At 45.5% G+C, this 18,550-nt stretch overlaps 2 protein-coding genes across 2 annotated transcripts in view; both read left to right on the forward strand.

Annotated features, from left to right (window-relative positions):
• Positions 1-5,030, forward strand: part of LOC310864430 (uncharacterized protein) — a gene marked incomplete at its 5' end in the record, with an annotated part of 18,696 nt that extends 13,666 nt beyond the window's left edge. The window contains 4 exons of the mRNA XM_083773119.1: positions 1,722-1,927; positions 3,048-3,144; positions 3,925-4,053; positions 4,892-5,030. Coding sequence (XP_083629245.1) covers positions 1,722-1,927; positions 3,048-3,144; positions 3,925-4,003 — 382 coding nt within the window. The 3' untranslated portion in view covers positions 4,004-4,053; positions 4,892-5,030. The remainder of the gene's footprint in view (positions 1-1,721; positions 1,928-3,047; positions 3,145-3,924; positions 4,054-4,891) is intronic.
• LOC310864431 (uncharacterized protein) overlaps positions 4,456-18,550 on the forward strand; it is a gene marked incomplete at its 5' end in the record, with an annotated part of 40,015 nt that continues 25,920 nt past the window's right edge. The window contains 5 exons of the mRNA XM_083773120.1: positions 4,456-4,473; positions 4,983-5,059; positions 7,478-7,548; positions 9,951-10,191; positions 17,671-17,817. Coding sequence (XP_083629246.1) covers positions 4,456-4,473; positions 4,983-5,059; positions 7,478-7,548; positions 9,951-10,191; positions 17,671-17,817 — 554 coding nt within the window. The remainder of the gene's footprint in view (positions 4,474-4,982; positions 5,060-7,477; positions 7,549-9,950; positions 10,192-17,670; positions 17,818-18,550) is intronic.

Consider the following 18,550-nt stretch of genomic DNA (forward strand, 5'->3'; position numbering starts at 1 on the left):
ACGTAACATTCTTCTATTCCGTCATCCGACCTTCTGCTCTTGTTGTGGAATCTTTCGGAGAGCACTTATAACACAGTTAAACGACATAATGAGACAGACACAATTCAGAGTTTCAGAGTATTAGAGTCTTGTATTCGAATACGGAGCCGGCAATGAAGCGTTGCAATGGAACACCATGTACTGACTCAACACAACTCAGTCAGACTTCAGCTTAAATACAATCCTACCCCCCTCAGGGAGTAGGTGGGTCTTAACAGATGACACAATGGGAAGACCCCCCCCCCCACCCAGACCACACAAGTCACAGGTCAAATGTCAGAAAAGACAGAAAACAGCGTAGTTTCCCATGAGTGATTTGTCTGAAATGTCTTTATTAGGAACAATCCCTTGAGATGAACCATCTCGTTTTCAAGGGGGTCTGCGATTCACAAAGTACACTTCATACATAAAGACACTTTTTTACAAACAATTCAACCAGACAAAACAAAACAATACAATTCCTAGATAAACAAGAAACAAACAACAACAAAACAAAAAAACAACAAAAAAACTGCAACAAGACAACATTTCACATAACATGGACATAACGTAGACATAACACATGGATCATTGCATCATGGATCTGCTATAGTGATGATTAGTGAAAACATGAACAGGTAGTCTCAAGATGAGAGGACAGCACAGTTTTAAACAAATGAAAAGGTGTTTGAACGAATATGGACAGGTAGATTGTTCCAGTCACAAGGAGCTTTGAACATAAATGATTTTTTGCCAACTGATTTGGGTATATTAAAGTAAACCTGTGAGCAATGTCTAAGTTGATGTGTAGAAGTGTATGGTATATCATAAGCTGTTTCAAATACTGTGGATAATTTAAATGAATACATTTAACCCTCTAAGACCCGCATTAATTTCTTCTTGCAAAAAATTGATTTCAACCTTACTACTACTTTGCACTACTAGGACTAAGACTAAACAATATGTTAAAAAAAAAAAAAAAAACAATTTATAATAATTATATAATAATATAATAAATGAATAATTTACATTTGGGGGATATCTTTCACAATAATGAATAAAACATGTTCTAGACATTCTAATGATCTCAAAAAAACATATATTACAATTATTTTACTTACTTTTATTGGGGTTAAAGGTCAAAAGTCATAGGTTAAAAAAAATTGAATGAATTTCAGCCTCTGTGGGGGGTATTTATATGCAAATATCATGACCAATGGCATTGAAATGGCATTGCAATGAACATCACTGATGACGTTTAGGTGACAAAAGAACAGAAAAAAATTATAATAATTAAGTAATTAATTAAAATATAAGTTGTTGCTATAAAGCAACGCTGGGTCTTAGAGGGTTAAAGATTAAATGCAGCCAGTGCTGCTGTCTTCTTGAGGTGGGAGATTTGATCTCCTTAAATGCATAACTTAGGTGTTCCACATTTCCTCAACACTCTCCTCTCCTCTCCTCTCCTCTCCTCTCCTCTCCTCTCCTCTCCTCTCCTCTCCTCTCCTCTCCTCTCCTCTCCTCTCCTCTCCTCTCCTCTCCTCTCCTCTCCTCTCCTCTCCTCTCCTCTCCTCTCCCTCCCCTCCCCTCCCCTCCCCCCTCCCCTCCCCTCCCCTCCCCTCCCCTCCCCTCCCCTCCCCTCCCCTCTCCTCTCCTCTCCTCTCCTCTCCTCTCCTCTCGGCTCCTCCCCTCCTCCTCCATAGTCCCGGCGATGATCACCAGCCACCCCAACACCACCATGGCCAAGAAGGGCCACGTGAAGGAGCTGAACTGCACGGCGCGCGGCGAGTGGCCCATCATCATCCGCTGGGAGCGCGGCGACACGGTCATCGACCCCGACCGCAACCCCCGCTACGCCATCACCACCAGCCCCAACGAGAAGACGGACGAAGTGCTGTCCACGCTCAGGGTATATAATTATATATACGACCATATACCGCTATATTATATAGCCTGGAGTCACGTTGCGTTATAACCCATTTGGACCCGAGATCAGATTCCTAAAATGTCTTCTACTACAGTTTTCTGAAAAAGCTATGTTTCTTATATGTCAGTCGTTCTTCGATTTTTCAAAAATAGCAGACCTACAAGACCTTGTAGATCTGCTATTTTTAGATCTGCTATTTTTCAATAGCTAAAGCATAGCATAATGCTAACACCAAAAGGATGGGTTAAAGAGAGGCTATAGTGCCCCCACTTGGCCAGCCGGGGCGCCTGGTGGAGGGGAAAAAGGAACTGGTTGGGATAACGCACGTGTTCCTTTCCTTTCCATCCAACGGGCAAAACTCCCCCCCCCCCCCCCCCCCCCCTGTCAGGTGAAAAGAAGCGGCTTGGACTCCTCATGCATTGAAGGAAGCATGAGGTCAGTTCGTTGCTCTCCCCAGGTTGACAGAGGGACTGTAAGGGCCCAGGATTATACATGAGACAGTAGACACCGGAAATGAAATCTTGGGATAAAAAATGTAGGAAAAAGAAAAGAAAAAAAAGCATGCGCTTCAAAAAAGAAAAATATATAGCACACGCTTCACAATCAGGAACAGGAACTATATAGCACTCCAGTTCTGATTCCTTTCCACTGACTTCACGGACATCCGTTGCGGCGCTAGTGATGACAGGAGCCCCATTACACATCGAGCGGCCTGTTAGTGTAAATTATAGTGTACCAACAAGTCTGGTACCATTGCAATCAAAAAGAGCTCTTATAGGGCCCGGACGGTTATAGCTCAACCGTCTGGGCACCTAGGCTGAAGGACGGTTATAGCTCAACCGTCTGGGCACCTAGGCTGAAGGCGTGCCGCAGGTTCGACTCCCGATCCCGACGGCCTTTGCCGCGTGTCATCCCCCCCCCCCCCCCCATCTCTCTCCCCATTTCTACTTTCAACCTATCAATAAAGGCAGAAAAAATATATATATCTTAAAAAAGAGCTCTTAGATATTGTGAGTCAAATTCAAACGAGATGGAAAAGATTTGACTAGATGTACTGTATGTTCGCTCTCTCTCTCTCTCTCTCTCTCTCTCTCGTCTCCAGCTGAAGCCAGCAGAGCGTGGGGATTCCGTGTTCTTCTCTTGCCATGCCATCAACTCCTATGGAGAGGGACGAGGCCTTATTCAGCTCACTGTGCAAGGTACACTGTGTTGTTTTATAATGTCATTTATATTGTATGCCGTTATAATATTTAGAAAGGTTTTATTTTTGAGAAGACTATAAGGACCCTTACATTGAAATGCCTTCTTGATTAGAAGAGGTCACTGTGACATTTGGACTAGTTGAGGCAGGTGTGTGTGAGTTTAGATGATTGCACTCACTGGATAGTAATCAGCTGTGTTGGCTTGCAATCATCATTTGTGTTGGAGGCAGCACAGATAGTGCACCCACTCCTTCTCTGTGCAACATGTGATGCTTTTCCTTTCTAACTTATACAAATCTTCACCATGAGGCAATGCTGTAAGTTAGAATTCATTGGAATGTATTGTATTTCATGTTGTGAACTTGTGAATGTCAATTTCATGCATAATTTAGTTAATGCTATAAAAAGGGATTTCATGGTAATTTTGGATTGAAAAGGATTGTATTTACAAGCTACTGTAAAATGAAGAACAGGACAACTGAACTCATGCATGTTGTATTGTATTTTATGCTTGTTTCAGTTTTTACTCCATGACCTTGTAAAAGATGAAGAACCACTCATTGTTCACGATTCTGTCGTTCTTTCTATGGGGAATTGGAGTTTAGCTTGCTGTTGAGCTGAAGTTCAGCATACACTTTGGCAGGAACAGCACAGCGGTATAGGTGCCACTGCGGAGTGACACTTATAATTGCTGTCCATTGCGCATGTCTCACCTGCACCTATTCCCTCCCTTTCTCCACCCCCCCCCCACCCCCCCTCCCCCTACTCATATACCAGAGCCCCCAGACCCTCCGGAGCTGGAGGTGAGAGAGGTGAAAGACCGCAGCATGAACCTACGCTGGACACAGCGCTTTGACGGCAACAGCATCATCACCTCCTATGACATTGAATATAAGAACAAGACGGGTACGTATATATACTGTACACTGGTACTTACGCAGTACATACGCATACAGTATACCGTTACAGGACAGGTACTATAGTCCCGTAGACGAGTATACATATACTGTGTAGACGGTATAGGGCTGTAACGATACGTTTTACACAGAGATTACACACATTTATCGATAGACTGAGTGTAGCCAATATGGAACGGAAAAGGTATATAAAAGATTTCTTTCTCTGTTTTTCTTCTTAAAAACGCACCAAGTGCTTTGCATTTTTTGCAAAACGATTAGATAACGATACAAAGTCAAATGATGTTACGATTATGTTGCTGTTTTGCACATCGACGCAGTTGGATTGTTGAAATTGAAATCGATGCAGTTACTGTATCGTACTGTATCGTTACACCCCAAGGGGGACATCATGTCCTGGGGCTGTACTGTATACTGTACATCAAACGGCCCTACTGTATATGGGCCTCGTGGTTCATTTAGAGTACTTGACATCTATAGAATGGTACTTATACTGTAGACTAGTAGGTAAGTAGTGTACTATAATACTTATACTGTAGACTAGTAGGTAAGTAGTGTACTATAATACTCGGCTCGTGGAACAATTCTCAACCATGTGTCGTAAAATGACATTTTCGACGTTTTCGCCTCTCGGTTTAAATTGCCCCTGAGGATTTGAATGTCTGGTTAACGATCTCTACTGCTCTGTTTCTGCCTCTCTCTCTGTGTCTTTCAAACAAACAAAATATCTAACACAAACACGCACACGCGCACACACATGCACATGCACACGCACACGCACACACACGCACATGCACATGCACACACGCGCACACGCACACATGCAGACACCTGGGAGTTGAAGCACGGCACACGCAACATCTCCCCCTCCAACAACCAGGCTAACATTGTGGACCTCCACCCCGCCTCGGTCTACAGCATCCGCATGTACTCGTACAACGCCATTGGACGGAGCGAAGCCAGCAAGGAACTGACAATCAGCACAGAGGAAGCTCGTAAGTTTATTGTTTATTGTTTATAAAGGATCCCCATTAGCTTTTGCCTTGACAAAAGCTAGTCTTCCTGGGGACAAACATTTAACAAAGGCAATACTTACAATTGTTTACAAACACTAACTAAAAATAAAACATAGTAAAATAAAATATAAAATAAGAAATAAAAAAACATAGGAGAAATAAAAAAACATAGAAAAACATAGCACTTTCAACAAATTATACATTTGAATTATTATTTTTCCCAGGGTTACTGCAGTATTTAGAATTTAAGAATATTTGTTCTTGGTTTAAGTGCCACCAAAACACCCGAACTGGCTTGTCTAGTCATATGATTCTGTTCGTCTCTTACACGTGCTACCTGTTCAAAGAAATACTGTGGTTTTTTGTCCATCTGCATGTTGACATCAACAGTCTCCTGTTGATGTCGTGTCGTCACTTCGTTTCTCAGTCTATATTATGTCCACTAGCCTCCTGGTTTGACTTTCATGAAGCCACCTGTTACGACAGGACGACGTTGTTGCTGATACGTCATCAGCCCGCGCCACTCTGTCCATGCTTTTCTCACCTGTTGAAAAAGTGTGCGCTAGTAAAACCTATGGTAAAAAGTAAAAAAGTAAAAAAAAGTAAAAAAAAAAGTAGTTTAATACACAACTAGCCTCAATACCCAGGCTTTAATTTTGTCTGCGCGAAAAATGAAAGCCTGGATTTACGCATGGGCTGCACTGGTCTAAAAGTGGGATCGCTCCAAATTATGTGACGTCAGGGCTCTGAGCGGTGTGCACCCCTCAAAATAACACAGTGAGGAAATCATTACCAGTGGAATTCAAACGAGGCTATGTGAGGAAAATGAGGAGAACGTGTGCCGACTCTGTGGAAAAAACTTTGACAGTCTGTTAGAATGGTATACTCCAGCAACCAGTGGTTTCTGCTTCTGGTCGACACAATAACAGTGCTGCACGGGGGGGGGGACGGGGGGACGGGGGGGGGGGGACGTTGCCGGACAACAGCAGTAGCTGTGTGGGGTGAGTTTAGTGAATGATAAGGGGACGTCGCAGGACAACAGCAGTAGCTGTGTGGGGTTTAGTGAATGATAAGGGGACGTCGCAGGACAACAGCAGTAGCTGTGTGGGGTGAGTTTAGTGAATGATAAGGGGACGTTGCAGGACAACAGCAGTAGCTGTGTGGGGTTTAGTGAATGATAAGGAGACGTCGCAGGACAACAGCAGTAGCTGTGTGGGGTGAGTTTAGTGAATGATAAGGGGACGTTGCAGGACAACAGCAGTAGCTGTGTGGGGTGAGTTTAGTGAATGATAAGCGGACGTTGCAGGACAACAGCAGTAGCTGTGTGGGGTTTAGTGAATGATAAGGGGACGTCGCAGGACAACAGCAGTAGCGGTGTGGGGTTTAGTGAATGCTAAGGGGACGTCGCAGGACAACAGCAGTAGCTGTGTGGGGTTTAGTGAATGATAAGGGGACGTCGCAGGACAACAGCAGCAGCTGTGTGGGGTTTAGTGAATGATAAGGGGACGTCGCAGGACAACAGCAGCAGCTGTGTGGGGTTTAGTGAATCATAAGGGGACATTGCAGGACAACAGCAGTATAGCGGCGCACTGATATGACATCAATCTGGCGTTTTTGTCCCAACTCGCGCCACAGACCAATCGGAAGCCTCGGGTCGATTCCCCCTTTGTAATGTGTTCATATATTTATTTTCACCACCAAGGTCAAACAAAGTCATAATGTGACTGAAGGCACATGGTCACATATTTGTATTGTTTATTTTATTTTAATAAAATCAAAGTACAGGTAGGGGATCAGAGCTACAGTGCAAGACAATATCACTTTTATGGATTAACCAACAGTTTTGGAAGTACACCTATAATTATGTTCTTTCCAAAGTTTTAGGATTTCACACTTTTTCACACTTTTCCTCATACATAGACTTTTCAAAAAAGTATTTATTTAAAGTCGTTTACGCCACGGACATTTTCATTGCAAAACTATAGGATCATGTTAACACAATAGTGTGTTTTCATTTTTCTAATTGGACTTGACCTCATAGCAAAAGGCCATGCTCCTGAATGAGCACATGAAAGACAGACTTTATGTAAGAACAGTGGTTAAGTATGTAGTCTGTATGAAATAACAGGAGCACTTATAGAGGAAATAACCTGAAGCATTTGTTTCATATTCATGTGCCAGTTGCAGTGCGGAGGTTTAGGAGAATGACAACAAAGTGTTTGGTCACAATTTCTGTCTAGAGATGGCATTTCGATAATCAAACCAAAAATGTAGGGGAAATAGTATTGAATTAATCCGTTGGAAATACATATACAAAAAAGTCCACTGCTTCATTTGACAGTAATCAACATCTCTGTGTAACCAACCATCTTCTCTCTCTCTCTCTCATGCCTGCAGAGCCCGATGGACCTCCCATGGAAGTGATCCTCCAGCCGGTCACCTCCCAGAGCATCAGGGTCACTTGGAAGGTATAGATGACCTGAGCCAAGACTTAACCCATTCTGACCTGAGACCTGAGATGTCTTCTACATCCTGACAGTTTTCTGAAAAAGCGATGTTTACAATTTACAATTTACAATTTAGGCATTTAGCAGACGCTCTTAATCCAGAGCGACTTACATTAAGCAAGAACAAAAAAGCATGGGAATACATCACATAAAAACATTTATCAAGAAACATGCGTAAGCTAAGAAAGTAACAGTTTCACATGTTTCTATGTCAGTCGTTCTTCGATTTTTCAAAAATAGCAGACCTACAAGCTCGTAGCGCGCCACTCGGTGGCGCGCTATGAGCTTGTAGATCTGCTATTTTTCAATAGCTAAAGCATAACGTAATGCTAACACCAAAAGGGGTTCCCACCCAAAATGGGTGCTCTACGCCTATATATTTGTGACTTTTCATATAAGCATGCTCTCAAACGTTTTTAGAGAGTGCACAAATGGAACCAAAGTGGACCTGTAGTATAAGTTTCCATTCCCGTGCACTCTCAGAGTTACGGACCTGTATACGGTCCCTCATGGACCTCACTTTGAGATCTGCTGTTTTTTAGAGACGGGTAAAATAGAGAGAGTCACTGAGAAAACACGCGTTGTTTATCAGCGCGGGGTCGATCGTACTGGATATAATACATATTCTTTGACTACTTGGAAAAAACGAAAAAAGATTATTTATGTATTCACTCTGGCAGTAAATGAGTTCAGCAACATCCTACCAGACACATCTCAGCCTTGTGTCTCCCTTCAGCACTTTGCCAGTCGGTTTGTTTGTTGTCCCACGGGGTGATAAAGGGTGATATATTATTATGTTTAGTCGCGCGCTGGGTTGTCGTGCATCGAAGACGGACGATTTACAAGCTCGGCTTGTAAATCGTCTATTTTCGGCGTGCAAAAACTCGGCACGCAACGGAGTCTAAATCAGCCGTTATACTGAGCTATACGGAGCCCAGTGAATGATTCTGAATAATGGCATGTATAAACAGTGACGTTCACTTTGAGGGGATGTGAATTTAGAATCCCGCCACACACACACACACACACACACACACACACACACACACACACACACACACACACACACGGTTCATCCCAGAAGCGCCAGTTCATGCTTACCAAAAGTGGCCCACTGGCCGCTCGCATTCCACGCCCGGCTCAGAGTCGGCGAGCCGGGCCTCTTAGACAGACATCCAGACAGCAACGTTTGTCGGGATCGTGACAATAGGGCATCGAGCAACTAGTCGACTAGTAAATCTGCACTAGTCGACCTTGTTGGTACTAGTTGTACTAGTTTTTTCCCCTCAAGATCAGGTACCAGTCAAGGTGCCTGGACTGCACGGTGGCTCCCCAACTTTTTTAACCAATGACCCAAAACCAGAAATTAGAACTTGTTCAAATATAGCCTACTGTACAAGAACACAATTGGTGCTTGTGGATTGGCTCTTTTCACTATACCTCTACTAAATATTTGTTCTAATAATAAGGGCCTTTCTCTGCCCCCCCCCCCCCCCCCCCCCCCAAACCCGCTCCCATTGTTTACATTCTGTTTACATTCTGCCCTTACTGGGCTGCGTTCAAACATTCAACACACCTGTCTTGTGTTTTGTATATAGTGTGTAATGGCCGCTCCAATGCATTTCCAGTGGAAGCTCAATACGACGGTTTGACCAAACATTTGTTTGATGGGGGGGAGGGGGGACGAACACATCGATCATAGCCGTGTTTCAGACACAAGACCAGGTGTGTTGAATGTGTTGAACGCAGCCCCAGTAAGGGCTTACGGACGACTCTGCCCCACCCCCTCCTGGTGGTAAACAATGGGAGCGAGGCCGGCGGGGCCCGAGGAGAAAGGCCCTTAATTATTCATGTTGTTTCTTTCCTTTCTTCTTTACCTTAACCCACTTTGGGGTGGGAACCCCTTTTGGTGTTAGCATTATGTTATGCTATAGCAAATCTACAAGCTCATAGAGCTGACAACAACCTACAAGCTACGAGCTTGTAGGTTGTTGTCAGCTCTGCTATTTTTGAAAAATCGAAGAATGACTGACATAGAAACATGGCTTTTTCAGAAAACTGTCAGGATGTAGAAGACACGTTTAGAATCTAATCTCAGGTCAGAATGGTAAACTGTCAGGATGTAGAAGACACGTTTAGAATCTAATCTCAGGTCAGAATGGTAAACTGTCAGGATGTAGAAGACACGTTTAGAATCTGATCTCAGGTCAGAATGGTAAACCGTCAGGATGTAGAAGACACGTTTAGAATCTGATCTCAGGTCAGAATGGTAAACCGTCAGGATGTATAAGACACGTTTTAGAATCTGATCTCAGGTCAGAATGGGTTAATTAATATCCTCCTCGTTGCCATGCCCATGCCAGGCCCCCAGGAAGGAGCTGCAGAACGGGGTGATCCGCGGCTACCAGATCGGCTACCGGGAGAACGGGCCGGGCAGCAACGGGCAGTACAGCATCGTGGAGATGAAGGCCACCGGGGACAGCGAGGTGTACACGCTGGACAACCTGAAGAAGTTCGCCCAGTACGGCGTGGTGGTGCAGGCCTTCAACCGGGCCGGCACGGGGCCCAGCAGCTCCGAGATCAACGCCACCACGCTGGAGGATGGTGAGGAAGGATGCGGCTCACGCACACTCACTCACTCTCACACACATGCACACACACGCTCACACACACACACACACACACACACACACACACACACACACACACACACACACACACACACACACACATTTCGATTTCTTTATTTGAGTCCACATTTATAAAAATACATTATCAAGGGCACAAATAATTTCAGTTGCTTCTGATATACCACGCACTGGAAACATCACGTGTCTCAGTGCTTGAGTCCGAACAAGCCCTAAATGTATACAGAATTTAGGCAACACCTGAACTTCCATTGCGTGCGTGTGTGCGTGCGTGCGTGCGTGCGTGCGTGCGTGCGTGCACGTCCATGAATTTTACAAATCCATGAATTAGAAAACAAATGTTTAAGAAGTGATGAAAATAGCAGACCTACAAACTCACAATGTGTTGCTTCGCGCCGCGTTGTGAGCTTGTAGATCTGCGATTTTCACTAGTAAAAAAATGTAAAAGTTGAGTCATAGTACGTTATAATAAAACTGCTGCAGATCAAAGTCCAAGGTCAAGGTCTGGCTGTCAGCAGAAGCTGACGGTGTATATGACATAATGCTTTAGAAATAGAGCACCGAAGTCTGACGTCAATATCGGTAGAGGGCGCTAAGTCCACGGGTTCATGTACTTTTTATTTATGTCATCCCGGCCGTTTCACTCAGACATGAAGAATCAATTGACTGAGAGAAAACGCTATTGTTACTGCTGCTGAATTAGTTACATTTTCGCTTGAAACAGACGGTATCAAATATAAGTGACTGACGGTCGCAAACGATACAGAGACACCTCCCTGACAGACAGCTTGTTTACTTTTGAACCACAACGCTTATATGTGATGATTTTAAGATGACCCTGTGTTATTCTCCATAGGGAAATTACTTCCGCAAATCAGGGGATGAGCGAGTGACGTCAGGTCTTCGGCGCTCTATACAAATTGCCTTGATTTGACAGTGATACGGATGATTGAAAGTAACACACAACGGGTATAAACATCCATTATTGGTCAACAATCAAAGAAGCAAAAAATAAATATTTGGTAGGAACTGTGATATGATCATGCCCTATTATACTGATATGTCCTCTGTGTGTTTTCCTGTGAAATTGCTTGCCTTGTTTATTTAACAAAAATCACACCCGTTGCGGAGTTGGCATACATCATAATGCATCATCTCATTTCGGGGCCAATTAGAATTTGCGTCCTCACCTCCGTCTTCAATGTTTGTATTTACGCAATGTTTGTGTTTACAGTTACACAAACGCTCAAAGCCATTCATATAGCGCCCCTCAAACATAGTCAATCTCCAAAATACAATCTATAAATACGAACAAAGACATCTTTGCACGGACAACCACCCACACCATAGGGGTCTATACAAATGAAGTACTGTCACCTGTCATGAAACACTGGAGAATTCTTTTTTTTTCTTTTTTACAAAAGTCTATTTGAAAAGTTATGGTTTTGGACATACAAGGTGTTCCACCGGACAGGCCACGATATGTCAGAGCTTCTCGTGAACACATGTCCCTCTGTGTTTTTATATGTCTTCTCTTCTCGTGAACACATGTCCCTCTGTGTTTTCCATTTTTCTATTTTTACTCGCTCCGGTGTGACCTCTACATCTGCTCGTCTCCTCCTCACCGCCATTATGCATGCGACTCTCTCTCTCTCTCTCTCTCTCTCTCTCTCTCTCTCTCTCTCTCTCTCTCTCTCTCTCTCTCTCTCTATCCTTGTTGTGTTTCCATCGAGCTGTGAAAATGTAAATAGCGTTTGCAAACACAAATGATTTCAAATGCACGCCGACTCTCGCACACTGTCGACCGCACGCTTCGTCTCTTCCGCCCTGTGCAAACACGTATTAGCAAACCCCCCTCCCCCCTCCAGCCCACCCACCCGTACACAGCGCACATGCACGCACACACGTACGCACGCACGGGCGCAGGCACGCACGCACACACGCACGCACACACACACCCTCTCCCACACACCCTCACTCATCCGCCCTGCGCAGTGAACAGTTGGCTGAAGCCCCATTGGTCCAGAGCACACAGAGCCCTCCAGCACTTCCCGGTGGCTATCACCGTGGCGACAGTGATATTGACGGCCATTATGATAATAGTGATAACAACAAGCATACTAAAAATAATTATAATTACCTCGTCTCTCTGTCTCATGTCTCTGTCTCTGTGTCTCTGTCTCTCTCTCTCTCTCTCTCTCTCTCTCTCTCTCTCTCTCTTCTGTAATTATCCACAGCTGAGCGCATTGTCTCCCTGCTCCATCTTTTCATCTTTTCTCCTGCCTTTCATTCGCTCCCCTTCCTTTCAACTCTCCTCCTTTCTTCCTGCTCTTCCTCTGTCCCTCGATTCCCCTCTCTCCCCTCAGCCCCTCAGCCCCTCAGCCCTCTCTCCTCTCCCCTCTCCCCTCTTTCCTCTCCCCTCTCCCCTCTCCCCTCTCTCCTCTCCCCTCTTCCCTCAGCCCCTCTCCCCTCAGCCCCAGTCCCCTCTCCCCCTCAGCCCTTCTCCCCCCTCAGTCCCCTCTCCCCTCAGCCCCAGTCCCCTCTCCCCTCAGCCCTTCTCCCCCCTCAGTCCCCTCTCCCCTCAGCCCCAGTCCCCTCTCCCCTCAGCCCCAGTCCCCTCTCCCCTCAGCCCCAGTCCCCTCTCCCCTCAGCCCTTCTCCCCCCTCAGTCCCCTCTCCCCTCAGCCCCAGTCCCCTCTCCCCTCATGCAGCCCAAGTCCCCTCTCCCCTCAGCCCCAGTCTCCTCTCCCCTCAGCCCAAGTCCCCTCTCCCCTCAGCCCCTCTCCCCTCAGCCCCAGTCCCCTCTCCCCTCAGCCCCAGTCCCCTCAGCCCCAGTCCCCTCTCCCCTCAGCCCCAGTCCCCTCTCCCCTCAGCCCCAGTCCCCTCTCCCCTCAGCCCCAGTCCCCTCTCCCCTCAGCCCCAGTCCCCTCTCCCCTCAGCCCCAGTCCCCTCTCCCCTCAGCCCCAGTCCCCTCTCCCCTCAGCCCCAGTCCCCTCTCCCCTCAGCCCCAGTCCAAAACCACATTTAATTTAAGCCCCCTTTTTTTCCCTCCCTCATTTCTCTCCTGCATTTTGTTTACATCTATACTTCTGTTCGCTATTGTAAACACATTGCTGTCCACCGGAATACTATATACCGGAATACATATAACCACTCCTAATTGTATTGTTTAAAACCGTCTCCTTCCCTGCAGGTCAACCCTCTCCCCTGTTTAAGCCTGATTTATACTCATAAATATAGCCATAAGCTCACACAACGGCTATGTTCAGTGAGTGACGGCAGCCCAGTATGAATTAACCCATTCTGACCGGGCACCCATTTTGGTGTTGGCATCATGTTATGCTTTATCTATTGAAAAATAGCAGATCTACAAGCTCATATCGCGCCACCGAGTGGCGCGATACGAGCTTGTAGGTCTGCTATTTTTTGAAAAATCGAAGAACGACTGACATTTTTAGAATCTGATCTCAGGTCAGAATGGGTTCATCAGACCAGTGTGTGTCCAGCGGAAACCTCGTATGAATCTGATCTCAGGTCAGAATGGGTTAAGCATGACCTGCAGGCCCGTGCACACGTCGACATCAAAGGGGGCTTCAGCCCCTGCCCTTTTACTTGTCTGTAAAACAACTGAGAGACTGCCCTCTCCATGCAGACCACGAATGCAGCGTTTACTGATGGTGAAACAAATGTAAATGCCTGTCCTTTCCATGCCATATACCGGAAGGCAGCATTCAGGAGAATTGCTTTTGTTCCCGAAGTCTCTAGCCTAGCCTGACATTCAGTCTAAAATTTCATTTAGTTTCACTTCACTGAAAGCCCTCCCCACGGCAGCAGTTTATGGGATGGCCGTTGTTGTCTTTGGTCAGAATGATGTTCATAAAACCTGTCGTTTCTGTAAAGAAACTATCTTATTTATCGTACGCCGATGTAATAGCCAGATTGATAAAAAGTAAGGAATTATAGTTATCGTTACTTATCTAAAAAAGTAATTTGTTACTTTACTTTACATTAAATTATGAAAGTGACTACTTTACTTTACTTTACTTTAAAAAATAATAATATAAAAAAACGATTTAAAAGAAGGTTTTTTGTTCTGTCGCACAGTAAGAGAAAAGACAACTCCCTCTTAACATGAAATGTAGTGGAACAATAAAACATGTTCAGGAATTTTGACAGGCATCTTTATAGAGATATTCTATTTCATCAAATGTATTTTTGAGCTCATCTTCCATTTGAGAATATTCACTGTTCAGGTATTTGGAAAATGTATTTCTGCACATTGGCCCTGCTTTGACTGGTGTTTTGCTGACCAAGGAACAGACTCCACCGGCGTTGAGAGGGGAAGCATTTCCTCAACAACATAGGCCTAGCAATCATTTTGTCAAGTTGACTCTTGGTGACATGCTACTGTGGTGATTTAAAATCGATATTTCCAACCCCCAAAGCAACCGATCTCGCTGTCATGATCCGCATTTGCCATTTTAGCGTGTGGTACTGTATCATGATTTTTGTTCAACCCGCGATTTCTGTCTGTAGTGTCTACAGTATGTATGCGTTACAAGGGTTTGTGTGTCAGTGACTAAATGTGTTACAGCCAGTAAGCCTGCCCACCCTGTAGACTGTCTCTGATTGGCTTACCCTGAAATCTGGCCCTACGTTAGCCAATCAATGACCTCTTCTGCGACGTGCTTTTATCAAGTTAGGTTGTATCAAGCCATGTGGCCTCAGAGGTTAGTATGACTGCACAAACGAAACTGTCAACACAGAGAGCGCTCTCTCTCTCTGCACTGCAGTCAGCAGCACAGAGACGCCTGTATGATAGACTCACAGAGTCACGGAGCTGCGAGACTTTTCACTGATCACATAAGTTGACATATAACGCCATAACGTGGGTAACACTCGCACAATAACTATAAGGCCGTTATGGAATGGGGAATGTAAAGCGTTAGGCGTTGTGAGCTTGGAGATCTGCTATTTTCACGATTTTTGTCCAAAAGTGCCCTCTTACGGGACACTCGATCTCTGCACGTCCCTGAGCATGACTCCCTTACTGTTACCAACCACTCTCCTTCACTCTCCCAATCTCCTCCAGTTGAAGTTGCTAGCGCGACAACGGGCAGGAATTACCGCAGGAGGAATTCTGTTTTGTGAAATATTTAAATTTCACATCGCTGCATGGAGCCGCGGCGGGATGATTCACATGGAACCCCCTCCTCGATTCTCCACTCCTCTTCGCTCCCTCCCTCCCTCCTCCTCGTCTTCGCCAGCTGCAGAGCGACGCCCTGGTGCGATTGGCCTCCGCAGAATCTCTCTCTCTCTCTCTCTCTCTCTCTCTCATGGCCCCTCAGTCTTTCAACCAGCCCTCTCTCTCTCTCTCTCTCTCATGGCCCCTCAGTCTTTCAACCAGCTCTCTCTCTCTCTCTCTCTCTCTCTCTCTCTCTCTCTCTCATGGCCCCTCAGTCTTTCAACCAGCCCTCTCTCTCTCTCTCTCTCTCATGGCCCCTCAGTCTTTCAACCAGCCCTCTCTCTCTCTCTCTCTCTCATGGCCCCTCAGTCTTTCAACCAGCTCTCTCTCTCTCTCTCTCTCTCTTCCTCCCTTCCTGTATATACTCCTCTCCTCGCCTCTCCTTTCCCCTCACAAGTTGTCTCCTGTTTGTCCTCGACAGTGTGGTTATTCACAGAGCTCAAAGCCCATTGGTCTGCATGAGCGAGCAGACAGTGCGGTTATTCACAGAGCTCAAAGCCCATTGGTCAGTATGGACCCAGGGTTTCACGGGCCAAGTCCAACAGGCACCTGGCCTGGAGTGAACAGAGACGGGCCTGTATAGAGAGAGAGAGAGAGAGAGATGCTTCTATACATCAGACAGGACAAACAGCGTGGGCCTTTTATCTATCACTAGCCTTTTTTTTTACAACACCAGGTTTGATATGGAAATGTGATTTAGGTTTCCAGAGATGCATCCCCCCCCCCCCCGACCCTAATTATTTAAGCGAGGCAAACATTGGGAGGTGTTTGCCAGTATTGCCACCGAATTGATTCCGCGTATATTTTTACAAACGGTACGACGTTTGTGAGATCATTTGGGTGTCCTTCTCCCGACGGTTTACATGAACTGAACTGAACTGGGTATAGGGTATAGTAAGCTCTGAACCTGTCATGGTGGCAAAAATGTACTGAACCCAAGTGCAGAGGTACGACCAGCAAAGCAGAGTGTAATCCAAGCATTTATTGAATAATGCAGAAAACCGGCAAACTTATACAAAATAGCAAATACTGGCAGAAACTAAGCAGTCCAAAAATGCAAAAACAAAGAGGTACACGCAAATTACCAGAAGCTTGAAAGCTTAGTCCAGGAACGAGGAACAAGGCAAGAGCTCCCACATACAACAACGTGACATGAATGTATGATCCGACAAGGTGTGTGTGCAATGAGTCCAGTCTTATAGGTGGTGGGTTGATTGCAGTAGTGTTCACAGGTTTGTAATGGGCTGGGCTGATGAGAGTGGAACCAGGTGTGTAACTGGGACTGAAGTGTGGAATGGGATGAGGGAGTGGCCGAAGTGGAAATACAGACGGGGGGAGATTCAAACCATGACAGAACCTGAAGTATATAGGTTTCAATTAACCCATTTAGGACATATAGGAACGCATTTGTGTCAACTTAAAGCTTTTTAAACTATTTTTTAACCATTATTATAAACTTCAGCTGTTGTGTATACGCTTTAGAGCATGCCACAAAATGTGCGCATTTTCATGCAGAAAAGTGGCTTTTACTTTCCCCCTCTCCCCACGCATGAGCAAACTGACAATTAACCAGGGTTAAGGCACCGATACTAGTCTGTGATATAGCATATTTATCAGGCCTATAGTAACAGAAATCTGTTTTGATTAAACGTATTATTTTCCCCCCTCCTGTCCGAGGGGGGGGGGGAGGGGGGGGGGGGGCTGTGTAGCACCCCTACTTCCCTCAGCCATGCTGATGAATGCCTGATGAAGGTCTGACGACCCAAAACGTTGCTCAATACACAGTGGCGTGCACAGACATTTAGAGGGGCAGGTGCTCAAGTGGAAAAAAAAGGGCACCACGTGCTTGTAGGTCTGCTATTTTTTATTTTTATCGAAGAACCACTGACATAGAAACATGGCTTTATATTGTGGGGGCCTAAATAATATAGTAGAAGCGTTTTTTATCAAGATTTGATCAATGTCACCATGGTCCACACACTACAAATTAAGGATTTTAAGAGCAAATTGCCAAAAGCACCCCCTAGTGTCTATCTGTGCACGCCACTGTCAATACATCTAACTCAAGTGAAGACAGCTGTGCGGGATTCTTTTTTTCTCTACTGAGCACCACCAGTACTGACACACATATCAATCTCAGGTCTGAATGGGTTAAACTAACGTCCCGGGACCCTTGTGTTTCTCCCCTCAGTGCCCAGCCAGCCGCCCCAGAACGTGCGTGCCATCTCCGTGACGTCAGACGAGGCGGTGATCACCTGGGCCGAACCGCCCCGGATGACGCTGCACGGCGTCCTCAAGGGATACCGCGTCGTCTTCTGGGCCGTCTTTCCAGATGGAGGTGTGTGTGATTGTGTGTGTGTGTGTGTGTGTGTGTTTGTGTGTGTGTGTGTGTGTGTGTGTGTGTGTGTGTGTGTGTGTGTGTGTGTGTGTGTGTGTGTGTGTGTGCGCGCGGCTCCTCAACCCGGGCCATTTTCCTATCCTACCTTATTTGAAATATGTATGACAATGATGTACTACGATATTATGGCACATAATCTATGAGTCCACTACTTTGATTGATTGAAGTACTGTTAACTGTGAGTGGACGACACCATAAAGCATTACACTTGTTTACAAGAGGGTCCACCTTGTTCAATACATCAAAACATTTAGAAACGTACAAATTGACACTTCTATATAGACGAATCCAGGAACGGGTCTCATGGTCGCAGTTTACGTATTTCCTGTGGGCGGACTCGACGTAGCCGCAGGGTTTAAACCCTCACCAGGCGCACCTCTTCCACTACAGTGAACGGCAGAGTGACTGATGTTTAGTCTGCCTCAAACATTACTCTTTTACCTGCTTTTTACTAACGCTAACATTACAAAGATGCCCAGAACATCGTGATGAACCTGTGTAGTTTATGGCTGCTCCAATAGTGGCAACATAAAAAACGGAATGTCAAAATATCCACCGCGGTGGCTGAGACCAGAGCCATTGAGTAATGGTTGAGACGAAGCAGTGAAAGGTCCTGAAAGATACATAACGCCAGTCTTACCCAACACCCAATCTTTCTGTTTTATGAACACAA

Source organism: Protomyctophum parallelum (assembly GCF_964188405.1).
Source record: "Protomyctophum parallelum genome assembly, chromosome: 9".
NCBI lineage: Eukaryota > Metazoa > Chordata > Actinopteri > Myctophiformes > Myctophidae > Protomyctophum > Protomyctophum parallelum.